The following is a 19,383-nucleotide window of genomic DNA, read 5'->3' on the forward strand; positions in this document are numbered from 1 at the left end:
TATAGCGACATTTCTAGTTTTTTGTTTTGTTTTTGTTTTGGTAGTCCTGGATGGAAACTTACCAAAGATGTGATATCATAAAAGGAGAATCAACCTGTTAAGAATGTAATGTTTACTGTAGCCTTACTCCAGTCTGTAGGTGGCAATCGATTATCAGTCTAAATTTTGTGCCTGACTGTGAAAAGCACTACTGTAAAAGTGGACATTTTTGCAGCGTGGAAATTTTCCCACATTTCAGAAATTAACACAAAAATAGAAGCATGCGAATATTTAATTGCTCGTTTTATATACCACTATGTAGTGTCTTGATTCTGCAGAATTAAAAACACACGATATTCATCTTCCTCTGCAGAGCATGAAAAAGTACTTCTGCGAAAATATCCACTTTCACAGTACTTTGGAAGACACTTGGCCACTGTAAGAATGGATCACATTTGTTTGTGTGTGTGTTTAAAGGCAGGATGTCACAGATCAGACATTCCCATGTTCCTAACGTATGTTGCTTCTCCTGTGACCACATTGATTGTAGCTATTGCAATTGCAGGATGTGAATATGTAGATGCCAACAGACAATTTTTTTGCCCTTAACCACGCCTCTGCGTGCGTGCACATCTGTGGGACATTGACACTGGTGAAGCGATTGCCGTGGAGGGGAGCGACAAGCCCTCTCTCCTCTCCCAGATCTCTTACTGCGAGAAGAAGCTCTCTACATGCGGCATCGACGACGTGAGCCGCACTGTAGAGGATGGCTCATTCCAGTAAGTACGGTAGCATCTTCCCCTCCTTTCTCCCTTTGACTGTATGGTATTGGCTGCTTGATTAGAATGGGTCAAGAAAACTGCGATTTCATTGGTCAAGAGCCATGCATTGGTATTTACAGGCCACATGTTTGATATAAAGTCACCATTACAATCACTGACAATAGCCACCATAAACGTGCCATCGTGCACTTTTTCAAGAGATAGCTAGCCACTCATCCAGCATTATTCCAGTAGACTTGCCCTTAGCCATGAAATTGCTCATGCTATGATAGATGTAACACATATTTGCAAATGGCTGAATAGGGTCATGTCAAAGATCAAATTTTGACAAAATTGTACCTTTAACAGTGCACAGAAAGTTCAATCATGAAGCTCGTTTTTATGTCCAAATGATTGCTCTCTGAAATAATTTTGTTATCCAAATGAAACTTGGTTCAAGGAATGTATAAATAACCACTTCATTTTTGTCGAGCCCACCAGAGGTGAGGGGAGACTAAGGGATCGCCTGCGGCGTCTGTCCGTCCGTCCGTCTGTCATCTGTCCGTAGCACTATAAAACTTGAATAACTCTGTACTCTGGGCTTCAATTTGAATCAAACTTGGAGGGAAGAGTGGTCATACAAAGTTTTACCTTTTACCAAGTATGAAGGTCACCTCAAGGTTAAAGGTCACAGGCAGGGGTCAATGAACTTTTAGGGCCCAATGTTAAGTTTTTAGGGCGCGTTTTGATTATGGGTTATAACTTTTGATCCATAAGTCTGTTTGTGACTAAACTTGGGTGGTAGATGTCCCTTGGGGAGTTGATGGTCACAGGCAGGGGTCAATGAACTTTTAGGGCCCAATGTTAAGTTTTTAGGGCGCATTTCGATTATGGACTATAACTTTTGATCCGTAAGTGTATTTGTGACCAAACGTGGATGGTAGATGTACCTCAGAGAGGTAATGATCACCAAAAGGTCAAAGGTCACAGACCGGGGTTAATGAACTTTTAGGGCCCAATGTTAAGTTTTTACGGCACGTTTCGATTATGGGTCATAACTTTTGATCCGTAAGTCCATTTGTGACTAAACTTAGGTGGTAGATGTCCCTCGGGGAGTTGATGGTCACCACAAGGTCAAAGGTCACAGGCAGGGGTCAATGAACTTTTATGGCCCAATGTACTGTGCATTTAATTATGACTCCGAACTTTTGTTCCATAGGTCCGTTTGTGAACAAAATAAAAAAAAAGGTGTTGTACGTTTGTGGGTGAGACACATTACGGCACTTGCCTCGTTTGTTTGTTTTGGTTTTTTTTTGGGGGGGGGGTGTACCATCAAACCATCAAACATCATTTCAGTTTCATGCAAATCATGTGAAACTTTAATCTCACATTGTCAAGATGTACTGAAAACCTGCTGGGAGAATAATGCAATAAAGTGGATGCAATCCTGCTTCATATGTGAGCCATGTTGACACCCTACTACCCTACTGTCTCAGACATTCAATAGTTTTTAAAAAATGCAGAGGAGGTTTATGTGGCTGAACGATGATTTGATCATTTGTGCAAATTTTGTTAAAATTTGAGAGCTTCATAACCTTACGTCCAATTTCAAAGTCTAGAAATGCTTTGGCATTTAAATCATTTGTTGTTCATGAAGCATGTCACTCCAGTGTCGTGAATTAACCCATTACATTTAAATTCCCCAACTCCTTCAATCCTCTATACCCTTACTTTATTTTTGGTTAAAACAAAAGAAGTAAAAAGAAAAAAAAATGGGGGGGGGGGAGGTGAGTGCACCCCCCCCCCCTTTATTTTGCAAAGGCACCTCCCTTTCACAGAATTCCTGGATCCGCCCCTGGTGTGAGTGTGTGACTGTGCTTATGAATGTGTATGAAAACTGAGCCGGACAATTCACTTTAATGCAGTGTCTTCTGAAGGCTTACAAATACAGTACTCTCTGCATAATCGGGTATCGCTTAAACGGGTACCCCGTTTAATTGGGTAGTAATGTCAAAATCACTTCCAATGCACATCATAATTACCTGATAATCGGGTTGCCTCTCTGCATAAATGGGTAAATGATTTTCTTCTAATCTATTTTTTACCCACATTTTATCGCAGACATATCACTTTAAGAAATCATGAATGTTAAATTTTCCATGGCTAATCGCATTCTCTGCTTAAATTGCAAAGAAGACCGATCATTTGGGGAATGATTAGACATGAAAACACATGTACACGTAGCGATGTGCCACACATAAACGACCATCACACATGTAGCTGGCACTCACATTTGCATAGACAGACAAGAGTTGAACACACTTGTGCTCCTCTCTTGCTCCGCAACGACATTCACAATACGAGAAGTTTGCAACGAAAATCAGGCCATGCACCAGCTCCATAATTTTGCTTTTCCCCAGTCACTTCTCAAAAAGTAACCCGAGATTCTACGTGACTAGTGCACACAAAGAGACATGTTTGTTTCGGAAAACGCATGCATGTTAGCGCGGAGTCTATAGTCAAACTACAATAATACAAAGTTTTCTGAAGACATTTGTCCATAAAAAAAAAGAGTGTAAATTATTGCCTGTGACTGAGTAAGTGTAAGGTACGTATAATGTGCCGTGCAAGCACGCGTGTCAAGCATACAGTGTAGGTGTTTGGTACAGTGTACAATGCATGTACATGCGCATTGTGAGTGTCAAATGTGAATGAGACGTGTGCTTCTGTTAATCGGGTACTCCGCTTAATGGGGTAAGAAACGCTCTGCCCGAGCCCACCTGATTATGCGGAGAGTACTGTACTCGACTTTATTGAGTGTTTTGGATAAAAAAGTCGTGTAGATTGTCCTTGCTGAAAGGCTTCATATCTTTACACAAGCAGCATGACCAGGCTTGGGATATTGCAATATGTGGATATTACATGTATTGTGTGTGCGTGTGTTTGTGGGGGGGGGGGTGCTTTGCTTTCTCTTGTTGTTGTTTTTTTTTGTTTTTTGTTTTCTTTTTGGAAGGGATTTTGGTAATGTAGAAGAATGCTCCTTTCTGATAGATTCTTGTACCAGACACATGTCCTTATAATTGTTATGTCCCTGTGTGATGCCTGTATAAGCCAGTTCGGAGATAGCTCGTGTGCACATGGGTACAAATGACCTTTCATTTTTCTCAATTGGTTTGGCACTTCACTTAATAATTCAAAGTAACATAATGCAACAGCTTGCCCAACATAGCAATTTATGGAACTCATATTCTAACAAAGAATGAACCTGTGTAGATGAAGTGCCCAGAATGGTTCGTCAATCAACACTTTGGGAAGCATCTATTTAATTGTGCTGTTTTGACTACATTGACAAAACTTTTTCTGTTAACATTGCCAAATACCAGGCTTGCTGTCAGGTGGATGTACTGGCAGGCACCATTTATAGGGATCCATGAATAATCATAGCATTAAAGGATGCTTATCTCAGTGAAATTAATAACCAACCTGTCTCTTGGTACAAATGACCTTTTTCTGCTCATGCTCGAACTGGAACCCCGAACTGGCTTATTGGTCAAGGATTGATTTGACCTTGACTAAATTTCATCTTGCATTCCACCAACATCCCACATTTAAAGCTGGATAGCTTCTCTGGTCTTTTTCTCACCCCTCACACAGTGATACATCATGCAAACTTGACTCGCAGCCTCAGGGGATTGTCAGGGGAGCTGGAAATTTGGCCATCGTGGCAGGAATTGAGAAGGTTTGCAACAATACTTTTCATAACTGTTATATTTCTCAGTAAAGCTTTTGATGTATTTTCCTGTCTTTTTTTTGTGCAAGTGAAAAATGTTGCATATGATATTTCATGGTTGGGAGAAAACATGCAGGGCAGATTGTGGTTGAGATAGACTAACTGAAAGACAGATACCATCAAATTCAGCATTTAATGCGTCATTCATCGTAGACAAAGAGCTTTGTGGAATGAAGTTTTTTAAAAAAATTATTGTATTGGAATATCTTTCAGTAGCAGAATCGTTCAAATACAATGCCAACAGTTATCCATACAGCTCAAAATAATTGTTACTCTGTGTTTCTACCTGATACTTGATTCATGCTTCTCCCCCCCCCCCCAAAAAAAAAAAATAAAAAAAAAAAAAAATCAAAAAATCAAAGAAAAAATGTGAACAAACACACGCACACATACATGCTAAGGAATGACGTAGATGATAAGATAATGTGCCATTATACCTGTAAAACATACCCTTATGGCGTCACCAGGGGATATGGTACCAGGTACAATAGTTCACCCTTAATGGTATTTTACCCTTAATGGTATGATAGGATCAAAGAGAGACCTTCGTTTCTGGTCCATGTGTGTGATAGGTCCATATGGAATGTGTTGATCAAAGTTGTTGTGATGTAGGAAAATGTGAGGCTGTATTGCAGGTGGCCTATTGCAGGTGGCCTTCAATTTGTTTTTCACATTATATTGACACATTAACAGACTGTAACTCATTAAGATGCCTCTTGAAATGTTTTGAAAAACTTCTGCTTGATTTTACATGAGCAGATGATTATCAGTTGTCTTTCTGCTATCATCTTTTGTGAAACAAAGTATTGTTTCTCTTCAAAAGATAGCATGCCTATTAATCTGCATGTACGGTTGGGGCTCTATACAAGACATTCCAACCCTCCTCCAGCCTAGACATCCGTAGGCGTTGTGGTGTAGAGCGGGATCTGAACATCTCTCATGCATGAAGCGAGACTTCTCTTTTCTTTTCTTTTCCCCACGAACAATGTGAAACAAAGTATTGTTTCTTTTCAAAAGATAGCGTGCCTATTAATCTGCACGTATGATTGGTGCTCTATACAAGACATTCCAACCCACCTCCAACGGAAATATCCGTAGGTGTTGTGGTGTAGAGCGGGATCTTAACATCTCTCATGAAGCGAGACTTTTCTTTTCTTTTCTTTCCCCATTAAAAAATAAGTTTAGCAGGAAACGTAGAAGCATTCGCACATATTGTCTACATTTCCCATCACGTATGCTTTTAACATCAGAATTTTCATGTACACATACTTATCACCGTCTACGTACTCGAACAGTTTTCGCTAAAGATACAAGTATCAGTGGCAGATCCAGAGGGGGCGCAGCGGGCGCGCGCCCCCTCTTTATTTTTGGCTAAAACAAATGAAATAAAAAGAAAAAATGGGGGATGTGTGCGTCCCCCTTTAATTTTGCAAAGGAGCTTCCCCTTTACGGAATTCCTGGATCCGCCCCGAGTATGTTTACAAGACTGCAAACAGTAGAATGATTTGCTCCATAACAAATCACACTACATCTGTTGAAATGTCTTTAAACCTAAATTAAAGTCATTCCTCTTTAATGATTACACTCTTTATACACGTACTGTCCTATTTAAGCAGGGAGGGGGGGGGGAGAGTTTGACAAATTACCCAAATCCGATTTATTGATGTTTTCCTGGAAAAAATATGGCATAGAAATCAATCCTATTGAGATATGTCATTGGAATCGCCAGCGCAATATTTGTTCATTTATAAGAAATATATTGCATTTGTCACTTGCTGCCTTTTGCCAGGAGGAGGGGGGGGGGGTTTGACAGATTTGCGAGTGCATTATACAGTGTAAATGATATATCTTCCCCGGGGACATGGTGACGTGCACTTCACAATTCCATATTCAATTTTCCTAAAGAGTACACCTAAACAGGGGCGGCGGAAATTGTGTGTGTGTGTGTGTGTGTTTTCTAAGCGTGGGGGGGGGGGGGGGGGGGGAGGGCTCCGGGGCAGTGTTTTTGGCAAGGGTCAATGGTCGATTTTTTAAATATGTTTTTCCATTTTCGGTATACACCAGACCAGATTAATGAATAGGGCCTACCAATGCTCTCTACAACATCATCATGTTTACCATTAATCAATGATGCCAAACATCAATATTCTGATACTTTGAGGTCATTGACCTGTCAAGGTCATCAGAGGTCAAAGGTAGAAACCTGTCTGTGCTCTTTGGAATATATGAAGACAATGTCATTATTGTGTAAGTTCCCTAAAACTCCTTACGACTTTCTCCAAGCCGGCGACCAATTATTGTACAGAGGCGGATAAATATTGGATTGGTCTGTCAGCTTCTCTCTGTACTGGTCGGGGGTTAGGTACTCACATAGACACCAATCATCACCAAAATTCCAAAAGTAGAAAAAACTAAATATTGTTCCACAACACCAAATGCAAAATGTCCACGAATGATAAAATTTACATGGATAACACCAATGCTACTAACGGCATATTTATTCAACGACCTGCCTTCCTGTAGGTCTGAAACCGAGACTTCATCACATATAAGTTTCTTTCCTCACAACTTAGCTGAGCATTCCACTCATCACTTAAGTAACTCTTTACGGCTTTTGAGACCATTTCATATACCGTCTTATTCTATTGGAAAGGGAGGGATTCGGTTGGTAGGGAGAAATGATGTTAGTGGGTGTAGCCACTTATCTCAACATCGGTACGGTCGACGAATGAGGTCCTCGTCTGCATGTCATTGTCGATCTCGTCAGTGTGGCTGGGCCGTTCGTTGAGTGGTATGCTGTCGCGCTCTCATTAGACTCTTCGTCACCATCACTGTCCACTTTGTATCAGTCTGACAGGGCGCTTCAACATCTCCGATGACACCAGTTGACTATTTGGAGTTTGTAATTGCACTCCAAATTGGCGTAAACCAAAGTTCTGTCTTATCGTGATGCACAGTTTCTCCTCGTGTGCTGCTGCTCGCTGATTCAGTCATGACAGTCAGATCCTCATCACATTCACAGCGTATAAAGGTCGATGGTGCATTCAGCGTCGATAAAGATTAGTTGATTAATTTGGAGGAGGGCATGATGTATCAAGGAAGGGGAGCTCCTGACTTTATCTTTGTGGTCTCCAACTATTCTCAAAGTTCCTCAAACTTCCAAAATACTCTGCAGCCTTTGCTTCACTACATACGTAGTGTGAAGCCACTCCCATTGTGCTTGCCACTCTTACTGATTTCTCGGCTCAAACATGTTTTTTTATGCCTCCGCCAACGAAGTGGCCGGAGGCATTATGTTTTCGGGTCGTCCGTCCAGGGTTCGAAATTGGCGATGGTCCGCTGGCCATTGGCCACCCAAAAATCATGTCGGACTAGCTTAAAATCATAAAATTCTGAAGTAACTAGTCCGTCTGGCTAGCCAAAATATTGCTTCAGTGTCAAAATTGATTCTAAGTAGTCCGCCTGGCTAGTTAAAAAAGAAGTTAAGTGCGACCCCTGCCGTCCGTCCGTCCCGTTTTGTTTTTGTCGATATCTCAAGAACCGTGTGGTGGTTTTACATCAGACTTGGTATGAGGGTATATCCTGGGGGGATAATACTTTGTTTGGATTTTAGGGTCACGGGTCAAAGGTCAAAGGTCACAGGTTATTTTGTGAAAAAAAAGGTTGAAAATTAATGTTTTTCTCCATATCTTGCAAATGGTTCAAGGTATCTTCATGGAACTTAGTATATATGCTTGTTCCAATGGGCAGTGATTATCTAGGGAAGTTGGGGGTCATGGTTCAAAGGTCAGGAGGTCAAAGGTCAAGGTCAACTCCTCAAAATATCACTTCTTTCCTTATATTTATGTAATGCCTGAAGGTTTTTTTTTTTTAACTTGATGTATACATGTATTACCCAATATATATTCTGTGGGAAGTTTCTTGCCAAAAGGTCAAAGGTCAAAGGTCAAGTGAAAGTGCTGAATTGCACTTTTTCCTCCATTATATCTCAAAAGTAACTCAAGGTATCATCATGAAACTTACATATTTATGCATGTTCAACCTAACAGTGATTCTCTTTGGAACTGTGAGGTCAAAGGTCAAAGGCCAGGTTTGGATAATGCTATTTTCCCATTTGATACTGAAATTATACTTTTTCTCAATACCTTGAAAATTACTCAATGCATAAACTTATAAAAGGGTCAAAAGTCAAGTAAAAATCATCAGTTCCCCAAATACCTGCACTCTGACATTTTAATCATTCATCCAATTGAACCTAGTTCTAGGAAAGTGAACGTTCAGCACATTTGTGTCAAACCTGTCATTTTAATATTTTGCCAATTGTGTGTGAAACTGTCATCACACATTGTCAAGACATTGTACTATAGACCTATTAGGAGAACCATGCATTATGGCGGAGGCATATCAGTCGCCGTAGCGATATATCTAGTTTTCTGTCCCCGCCGAACGAGTTCGAGCAGGGGACTATGAAACGGGCTCCGTACGTGTGTGTGTCTGTGTGTCCGTCCGTCCATCCGTCCGTCCGTCCGTCTGTGCGTCCGTGTGTGATCAAAATGTTCAAAATGCTACTCCTTCGCCATTTCTAACCCGATTTTGATTCTGTTTGCTTTATATGATAGCACTACATGGGAGCTCTGAAACTTGTACACAGAATTTCAGTTGTGACCTTTGACCTTGACCTTTGACCTATATTGTACATTTTGCTTCAAAATTCTACTCCTTCGCCATTTCTAACCCGATTTTGATTCCGTTTGCTTTATATGATGGCACTAGGTGGGGGCTTCAAAATTTCTACACAGAATTTTGACCTTTGACTTCTTTGACCTTTGACCTTGATTTTTGACCTATATTGTACATTACCTACAAAATGCTACTCCTTCGCCATTTGTAACCCGATTTCAATTCCGTTTGCTTTAAGTGATGGCACTAGGTGAGGGCTTCAAAACTTCTACACAGAATTTTGACCTTTGACTTCTTTGACCTCTGACCTTGATTTTTGACCTGTATTGTACATTTTGCTATCAAATGCTACTCCTTCGCCATTTCTAACCCGATTTCGATTCCATTTGCTTTATGTGATGGCACTAGGTGAGGGCTTCAAAACTTCTACACAGAATTTTGACCTTTGACTTCTTTGACCTTTGACCTTGATTTTTTTACCTATATTGTACATTGGCTACAAAATGCTACTCCGCCATTTCTAACCCGATTTCGATTCCGTTTGCTTTATGTGATGGCACTAGGTGAGGGCTTCAAAACTTCTACATAGAATTTTGACCTTTGACTTCTTTGACCTTTGACCTTCATCTTTTTACCTATATTGTACATTTTGCTACTAAATGCTACTTCCGGCGGGGACATATATTATGCACCGCATAATTTCTACTTTTCCTTGTTAGGTCATTGACCTCTAAAGGTCATCAGAGGTCAAAGATCGAAACCTGTCAATGCCCTGTGGAATCAGGAGATACCAGTAGTTTCTTTGTGGTACAAATGCATATTCAGTGTATCGTAACCATATCTAGGCCTATCATTCAGAAATGCCTCCAAACATCACTATTCTGAGATTTAAAGTTCATTGACCTCTGGGGGTCATTAGAGGTCAAATCAGACACCCCCCGATCTTGAAATGAATGTTATGGTATGTACTAACACTGGTGAAAGTTTCATGCTTTAGTCAAATTTTGCACAATTCCCATGATTTTGAGGGCTTAACCGCTCTACTATGTGAGCATGTCTTGTGAAATAATTTCATGCTACAGCCCCGGCGGTACGGTGCAATTAAGTCACTGATAAGAGGCCAAAGCTTTTGAATTCGTAATGGTCATCGACGCGCTGTGCGGAGGGAAGGACAAAAAAATCTTGAAAGTTCACCTCCTCGTATCTCCCTTATTTTAGAACCAATTCCCTTGTAACTTCACACATATACAAGTGTATCTAATATGGATATCATCCTTCATATGATTTTGGGGCAAAATGCTGATGTATCTTTGGAGATGATGTGTGTTTTTCTGTTTGAGTCGACCGTGGGAAAGGGTTACAATTTTTTCTGGACATAAGTCTGCGCCTGCATGAATATGCATTTGATTAACATATTGCTAGTCTGTATACACCAGACTCACTACCTGTGAAGTTTCGTGTTTGCGCAATTAGTAGTTAGGTGAAAATAAGAGCAAAAAGACAACCCAATTTAAGAGAAAATACTGGACATGCACAACTAGGTCATCCTCCTGCGCATGTGGTCTCTACTGGTCAGTGCATGCTTAGCCAATCAGCAGTGTCAGGTTCGGTGCAATGCGGCAGGGTTCGGTTTTCGGTCCACAGGGTGGTGAGTGGGCAAGAGAGGAACCCTGCAATGTGCTTCAACTGTTTCACCCACACGCAGCACGAGAAACGATTCATCGGACTGCATACTGCTTACGCTATGGATGTTACGTGGGTCACAAGCGACAGTGATCTCGATTTTTTCCGGACATATCCGTACGCCAAATGATACAGAAAAGATATTTGGAACACAGTATTGATATACTACCGTAAGTCATATACCGAAGTTTCATTTTTGGGCAATGAAGGAAAATGTGAAAAAATAACACTTGTTTTGAGACCAAATTTTCTGTTTTGGAAGCTAAGTTTTGACGTTATTTTCACAGGTTTATCCTCAATAAAACCCAAAATAACTAACATGGCGAGTTAGAAAATAGTTTCTTCTTCAATTTGCTGTATAGATTTAATCATTTTATGGTGTCTGAGGTGAGATATTGCGATTGTCCTGCAACACTTCCCCAGCGGTTTTGCATACACAAGCTCTCTACTTTATGCAAATGAGGCTTCGAGGTCATATGCTTTTGGCGAGTTAATTGCACCGTATCGCCACGCCTGGCTAGAGTGTAGGGACCAACGTACAGTAGGTTTACTCATTAAAGGGTACTGTAAAACATGATATATTCGCGGCATGAAATTTTCGCGAATTGGAGCCGACGGCCTTTTTTGCGGCGTGAAATTTTCGCGAACTGCCACTGGCATTCAATGCATATAGTGTAGACAAGAACTTTCGCGTGCATTTTAATTTCGCGAATCTTGGTGCTCGCGAAATTCGCGAAATTAAAATGCACGCGAAAATTCCTCGTTTTACAGTACTTTCTGACTTTGTTTGCAGCATGCAATCTTCAATCTGCATTTTTTTTTAAAATGTTTTGTTCCTGTTTGTTATCATCATCCACACGTGGCAAATCACAGATCACTGTCGTCCGAAATGACCAGAAGGTGTCTGTGCTTGATGTCCCGTTCAAGGCAACATCTGTTGACCTCCACCCCAACCAGTCCGAGGTGGCAGTTGGTGCTGAGGTATGTTGTAATGATTGATAACGATGATACTGAGGAGAATTTCTGTAGTGCAGCTACTATATACATACCGGTACACTGTCTGCCTAGTTTCTCACATAAATCATAATACCCAAAATTATTACAAATTTAAAACAATATCAGCTATCAAATTTTTGTTTGTTTGTCTTTTAGTATATGAAGCATGCTCATCAATGCTCTTACTGAAGATGTTTCCCTGTTGGGTGTCATTCCTTTCCTCATTAAAGTTCACACAGACATTCTCTCCCCCTTCCCCCCCCCCCCCCTTTCATGTATTCATAATTATTGGCTATGCAATCATTATAAAACTCATGTTGAATGCCTAATGAGTCCTTATGAAAAACAAACAAACAAACAAACAAACCAATACACAGGAGACACAGCAGTTTCTCTTCAAAGGCCAGTCTACATCAATTGTCAGTGTAGCCGGAATCCAACTGCTTTTACGCATCATGTACAGGAGAGAAAAACTTGCTCACAAATCTTTCAGCAAAGATCCTGCTTGAGGTTAACAAGACTGCAGGGCAGTGGTAATCTTTACATCTTCATAGTTTCTGATACAAGAATGACCTAAGCTGGGCATTTCCACTGTATGGACTTTTTGGTGACTTTTTGCTACGGTGCAAAAGATAGATGTCCAGTCATGTCAGGATTTTTTTGAAAAAGAAATGATGCCACAGTAACAAAAAGATCTGTCCTGAAAACTTATGTGAAGTATGGAATTAAATCAGTTGTTTTACCAAAGAAGGATACTGAAATGAAGCAGAACAAATACAGGTAGAGATTAAAAGCTCTTAATAAAAGGTCTTAAAGGCATAATTTACCATTTGCAGATGAAACAAAAACCCAGCATTAGTGCTTTAAAATAGTTTTAAAATCTGAGTTATGGATAGAAACAACCACTGTAAAAATCTGAATCTGTAAAATCGATGTTAAGTATTGTTGAATATACGAAATGTGAACAATAGTTATAATGAAAATGTTTCCAGACTTAACCGTCTACAGTTACGGGTTAATGAGAAAAATACAAATATCTCCTTGTATGTTAGGCTTTATAGTGAAAACTTTATATGATAGGATATTTTGTCGTACAACAGACCTACACATATGCATTAAATGTCATATCTTGATTTTTTTTAAAATCACTGTTCCCAAAGGTAAACAGGACCTTTAATATCAAATTAAGTGCTATTACTTGAGGATCCCTGATGTGCTGATTTTTTTTTCTTTTTTTTTGGACTGGATTAAGGATGCCTTTTTTTTCTTTTCTTTTTTCTTTTTTACGAGATACATTTTACTGTAAGTAAAGTGTTTGTTAGATGATTTTGACCGAGTTGCTATTTTGTCATCAGGATGGCACCATGTACATCTACACCCTGGCAAGTGACACGTTGACGCCGAAAACAAGCTTCAAGGCCATAGAGGGAGAGATCGTTAGGTGTCGGTACTCTCCGGATGGAGAGTACCTCGTAGGGGGCAGCACAGGGAAGTTTGTGGAACTCTGGAAAGTCCAAGACGACTACAAGGTAAGATAGTGGCTCTATTCTCATCAGCTTCTAATCAGTACTATGCTGTATGTTATAAATATATTTGTAGATATGTATGTGTTGTTGATGATATTAGGGAGCTTTAGATTTGCTGCGCGGACGTTTGAGACGACGAGTGCGCTGGACGTTCTCCCCTCTCCCTGCGTCGTGCTGAAAAGTAGCTTTAGATTACGCTAGGACGCAATGTATGAAAATAAAATGGGCCCCCCATATGATCGGTGCATCAAGTAGCTCTCTGCGTCGTAAATTGAGCGGACGTAAAAATAGCCCAGAACGCGTAGTGAAAAACTCAGACGATGCGAGCTATAAAAAGATCAACTTGATGTGCCTGTCTGCGCATGCTCAGAACAAGTTTTTTTCCTCTGAATGTCCCTGTCATGAAAATCTAAGCTCCCTATTAATGGAACTAGATACAGACAAACAAACAAACTTCTCTCCTCTGGTCTCAGACTGTCATCGTTGATAAATTCAACTCCATTTTAAGGTGGATTTATCCTTTAAAGGGAAATTCATCATAATCATTGTTGAGTCCATCGTGTGTGGGGAATCCTGCAGTGTTTTAGGTGTTCTAGCATGCTTAATAGTGATATGCCATGCCATGAGTGAAATTATAGGACCCACATTCATGAAGGTGTTTTGAATCAAAACCATAGTTTGAATTTAGTCCATGGACGGAAATAAGCATGGAATAGGCACATCTTACACGTGAGTGTGTCAACGTGCAGTTGTTCTTGGATGACTGCTGATGACTTTCAAGCACATTTATGCAAAAGAAATTTGCATAAACAATGGACCAAATTTAAAGGGGAAGGCTAGTAACTGATCAGTGGGAATCAGTGGAAATGCTGGGAGATGATTGTTCCAATCCTTATGGGATTCATTCAAGAGTTCATTGTATATCTATTGTTGTGTGAAAATGATTTGCTTCAGAACGGTCTCATATTCAAGTAATGTGCAGATTAATGCTCCGTCACTGACCAGGGACGCTAACCTGGAAGCATTAAACTGCACATTACTTGGATATGAGACCATTCTGAAGCAAATCATTTTCACACAACAATAGATACACAATGAACTCTTGAATGAATCCCATAAGGATTGGAACAATCATCTCCCAGCATTTCCACTGATTCCCACTGATCAGTTACTAGCCTTCCCCTTTAACCCTAATCAGGCCGGGCATTTCTGGCTATGCTAAGACATTGCAAATTTGGTCTCAAAAGTTGCGTGAGACTTAAACAAAGAAAGTCAAGAAGCCTCGTGACGAGGTCTTCTTGCATTACAGAATTATAGCGTGAAATGTTCAGGGGGGATTCTGCCCCCCCCCCCCCACCCCCCCCGGTCCCTTTAGGGTTAAAACACCTTTGACAATACAGGTTTTTTTGTCTCATTTTGTCTCCAAATATATTCATTCTCGGTGGTTGAGCACCTTATGTTGAAAAGTCAGTAGGCCCATTATAGTAAAATCTTCCCAGATGTTAGACAATAAGTGATTGTTTCATTGTTATTGTCATTTTAAGCATTTCTTTCCAGAGTGACTGAGTGCAAATTAATGGATGAACAAATACAGTGGATTGTTTGGGTCAGTGGTAGACTCATAGCTGACAAAAGCATTTTAACTGTACTTGAAATCTTTTTCTCGGTGAAACGATCTGTCACCTCCCTAACCGTTCGCTTTATTGACCTGCCGACAGCCCGTCGGTCATGTAGACTACCGACACTACACCAAAGTCCATGACGTAGCCTGGAGCCCTGACAGTCGTCACTATGCCTCCACATCCATGGATGGCTCGGTCTACATCTGGGATGTCAACGAAACTGCTCCACTCATTCAGGAAAAGGGTGAGTCAGCATTAATCATCCCGTTTCTTGTTTGAAGCTGTAAGGCATTCAACATCTGATATGTCTGTCTCATCTGTAACGTCTGTTCTCTTATCCCTCTGTTTGTTTGTTTTTTCTCTACTGTTTGTTTTTTTCATCCCTTTGTAAGGGTTATTAGGTGCACAGTAAGAGACTGATGTCAAATGTCAGCTTCAAATACACAAGTTTTCATCATTATCAGAAAGATTTCCACAAAGCCCTATTCACGTGATGACATTTTTTGGCTAACTTTGCAAAAAAAAAACACAATAAAAAACACAAAAAAACGCAACTTGAAAGCCATAAATTTTATTCCTGTGCAGTGGTCGTAATGAGTGGCAAAAATGAAGTGCACTAGGTAGAAAGTCAGAACAGGAGTCAGTGGTAAAGATCAGATTCAACATTTCATTGACATGGTACTGTATCTGTAGAAACTTTACACAAAATGTTAATGTTATCATCTGTAATGTCATTCAATTTTTTTTTATTTTATGTATCTTTTTTTTTTTTTATGCTAGGCTAATTTATATGAAATTTGCTGCCTATAATTTTGCAGGTAAGAACATTTCAGGGCACATATAACCCTTAAATATTGCTTTGTTTTCAATTTTTTACCAGCTGAGCGGAGTGTAAAATTCGCTACCACTTTTACACTGTGATATATGCCTTGTTTACGGAAGCCAACAAGACATCATATTTCACTGAGGACCAGATCAGAATTGTCACTGATCAGCAGCATTGTAGCTTATTGTGAAGGTTGTGGAGGAATATTGGGGTGACACAGTTATTGTTCATGCATTTGTCCATTCATATGACTGTTTGTTACTTGTGTTTGACAGAATATGAATGTGGAATTCAGAATGGGGAGCAGAATGTGTAGATGACAATCATAAGATTGATTAGGCCTGCACAAGCTAGTCCACATTGAGTGGCTAATTAGCTTGAATTGAGCCATAACTTCTGATCTCTAGATCAGAAAGCCTTCAAACTTTGAATGTAGGTGATGTTATGGTTTTGGGTGTCTCGCCATTGAAGAACATTCAAGTAGACATTGTGTATTTGACATCAGGGTCTGGGTCCAAGACATTCAATTTATGGCATCGCAGTTGTGTGTCATCTTTTGTAACTTACAGTGTCTATACTATATCTTTGTGTGTGTGTGTTGGGGGGGGGGGGGGAGATGTGTGTGTGTATATGTATTCAATTTCAAAACATACTTCCTAACCTTGTGGGAATCAATTCCTTGTTTGAAAATTAGCAGAAATTCCAGTATGCCAGCATTATCTTCACTGCTATTATAGATATCTAAGGAATAGTTATAATTGACCCTCTCCTGTACATTTTTGTGTTCTTCTTGTATTCTTATATATATATGACATATTTCAGTGAAATTATGATATTGAATTGAAATGAAGAAAACTCTATTGTGATGTATAATGCCAAATCAGTATTCATGAAGAAATGTATTTGATTTTATGTAGTGACCTTGTTGCCGTGTAGGGCAATGGAGAAAAAAAAAAAGACAAACAAACAATGAAGAATAATCATCTCACTTTCTAACTTCACAGCGGTCCATGGTCGCTCGGAGACGAACAGTGTCCAGTGGGTGTCAGAGAACACCATAGTAACGGGCGGGGGAAACTGCTGTCTGGTAGTGAGCGATGTTGAATATTGAAGAGGAGGTGCGAGGGAGGAGGATACTCCAAGGCAAGCCTGCTCCAAGTGATTGGGATGGGAAATTTCTATGATCTGTGTGTGGTTCAAGCTGACGGCAACTGAGTCTTCTGTGTCCCATGCTCTGTCATTTGATATGTCACACCGAAGGTTTATATTTTCATGACAGTACAGTGACGGTGTGATAAAAGGCATTGTTTGTGTGATTTTGTGTGATTATTCATTATGATTAGAGGCAGGTACATAGTGGACTTGTGAAGGATATAGCTGAATAGGTAGCCATTCTGAAGCACTTGAATCAGGAGAAAAAGAAAGTGATATGCACCCAAAATGAACCAGTAATGTTAATGATGTCTAAATTCATCATCAGTATATAATAATCAACATAGTTTCATGTTGAGCATTACTCCTGGATAACTCTAGGGTAATCATTACGTAGCCGCAGAAATAGAGTTTTAGCCTGCAAAATATATATATTTGTTTGTGTGTATGTATGGCACAAATTGCCTCATTTTTTTTTTTTAATAGAATACAGGTAGATGGTGTCTTTTGCCCATGAAGGTAGAAAAAAAGAAATAAATCATAGTGGTGTGTTTCCATACATGATGAAGGAATGATACTCTCTACAGTTGGTCAATGACTACTCTGTACTTGTTTTAATGTCATTCAGGAAAGTCTTTGTTTTGAATGCAAACAAACTTCTCTGGTGTTGTATCAGATCTAACATGGTTGTCAAGTTGGAATTTCCATTTGCTTAAGTCGAGATCACTTTCCGTGGGTTAAAGTAGCTTCACTAGGCCTTGGTGCACTCCAGACAGTTATTCTGAAAGAGTGGTGAAGAAATTTCCCTTGGTGTCGCATTGCTCTTCAAGTTGACTTCAACAGTGTGTTTCGTGAAGTTAAACAATTACTTTTTACCAGTATTTGATGATGTAATGATTTGCAATGCTACCTCTATTTTGATAATTTGATATCTGACCATCTAATCAGATTTTTAGGCCTTCTTAATTTCTAGTCGGCCCATAGAATCCTATGTAGGGATTTGCATTGACAGGACATTCCTGTGCTAAGAGCAAATCTGAGACATTTCTTCTTGCAAACTAATCATGTTTAATGAAAACACTGGGATGTGAACGTGTACATTTCATTGAGAATCATTCTGTGTGACACCTTCAAGAATATAATTTTTGTTTCCCAAGTTTCTCAAGCTCTTGGCAATGGTATAAACTCTCTTTTATATGACATGGCTGCCCCTTGCTGTGGGACCAAGTCCTTCTAATCCCCCCCCCCCCCCCAAATGGACAAGGGGGAGACTTGGGAAGACTTAGTTACACTCTTCTGGACTGTAGGGTCTTACAGTGTAGCTCATAAGAAATCATGTACTAGAATGTAATCTAAGACCTGTACAGGTACATAGTTGATGTTTCTCTGAGGGTTTTTTTATGCCCTTTTTTTTAATAAAAAGTCAATTTCATGTCAGTCTTACATGTCTCCATAATTCATGAGGGACTACTGCTTATTTTACGTGTTACAGATTTTTCTTTGGATAGTGAGAGAGCTATTTGAGTAGTTATTGTCACAAATTTTTAGAGCAGCAGTTTAAAATGCTCGTAAGTGGGATCTCCTAACTTGTTTTGTTTTGTTTTGTTTGTGTATGGGAAACAACTAAAGATCATGTCAAACATATAGATGATGTTTATATCAGGAGATGTAAAGTTAATAGTGTGTATGTGGAAACAAAAATTGTTTATGTTAATTTCCCATGCCATTGTAATTATGTCATTTCAATACCATATAAAGTTTGACTTTAGGTTATTTGCATAAAGTGTGGCTGTTCATACAAAAAAAAAAAAACATGAAAAAACTTTGCTAATTTGTCATGGAAATTGAAACTTGTGAACTTTCTGTATAATGCCTCAACAAGGAAAGGAGCAATCCACCCTTGTTTTTCAAATTACTACACAAGTACTACACTAGTACATGTACCATTGTTTCTGATTCCCCCCCCCCCCAAAAAAAAAAAAAAAAAAAAAAAAATCTGATGTCATATTTCCCTACATGCTACCAGTGTGTTAGAGATTGCATGAAATTTAAGCTCTGGCCAAATTGCATTAGAAAGAAAAAATATCGCTGAAAGTTTCAAAAAATAACAAACAAGTAAATGGATTCCTCAATTTTGTCATGTAGATTGTAATGTTCGAATACACAATTTTGGAAACAGTCTATCAACATGAGGACATTTGTTCATAGATATCTTGATAGTGACTGCACAATTTTGTGAACTTTGTTTACTCTATAATTTTTGTTGTTGTTGTTAATCATCCCCTTGAACATCACACAGCTCAGTTAGCACACTTAAGTGATGAGGTCTCTAAATCAAAAAAAAGAAAGAAATTGAATACATGTAATT

General features: G+C 39.5%; 1 protein-coding gene across 1 annotated transcript; it reads left to right on the forward strand.

Annotated features, from left to right (window-relative positions):
* The first annotated feature begins 616 nt into the window (after positions 1-616).
* Positions 617-17,156, forward strand: LOC139709783 (WD repeat-containing protein 1-B-like). Its single transcript, XM_071621745.1, has 6 exons — positions 617-758; positions 4,395-4,479; positions 11,767-11,874; positions 13,245-13,418; positions 15,134-15,281; positions 16,868-17,156. The coding sequence occupies exons 4-6, from the start codon at positions 13,254-13,256 to the stop codon at positions 16,972-16,974; spliced, it is 420 nt and encodes a 139-aa protein (XP_071477846.1). The 5' UTR covers positions 617-758; positions 4,395-4,479; positions 11,767-11,874; positions 13,245-13,253; the 3' UTR covers positions 16,975-17,156.
* Positions 17,157-19,383: the final 2,227 nt, after the last annotated feature.

This window comes from Diadema antillarum, unplaced genomic scaffold (genome assembly GCF_040938485.1).
Source record: "Diadema antillarum isolate AM-2024a unplaced genomic scaffold, OU_Dant_1.0 seq00001469_RagTag, whole genome shotgun sequence".
In the NCBI taxonomy this organism is placed as follows: domain Eukaryota; kingdom Metazoa; phylum Echinodermata; class Echinoidea; order Diadematoida; family Diadematidae; genus Diadema; species Diadema antillarum.

Bases quoted from the DNA above. Each gene is read 5' to 3' on its own strand.
- LOC139709783 (XM_071621745.1), top strand. From the start codon at position 13,254: ATGTACATCTACACCCTGGCAAGTGACACGTTGACGCCGAAAACAAGC. The intron at 13,419-15,133 runs GTAAGATAGTGG...ACCTGCCGACAG, and splicing joins AAGTCCAAGACGACTACAAG to CCCGTCGGTCATGTAGACTA. The intron at 15,282-16,867 runs GTGAGTCAGCAT...CTAACTTCACAG, and splicing joins TCCACTCATTCAGGAAAAGG to CGGTCCATGGTCGCTCGGAG.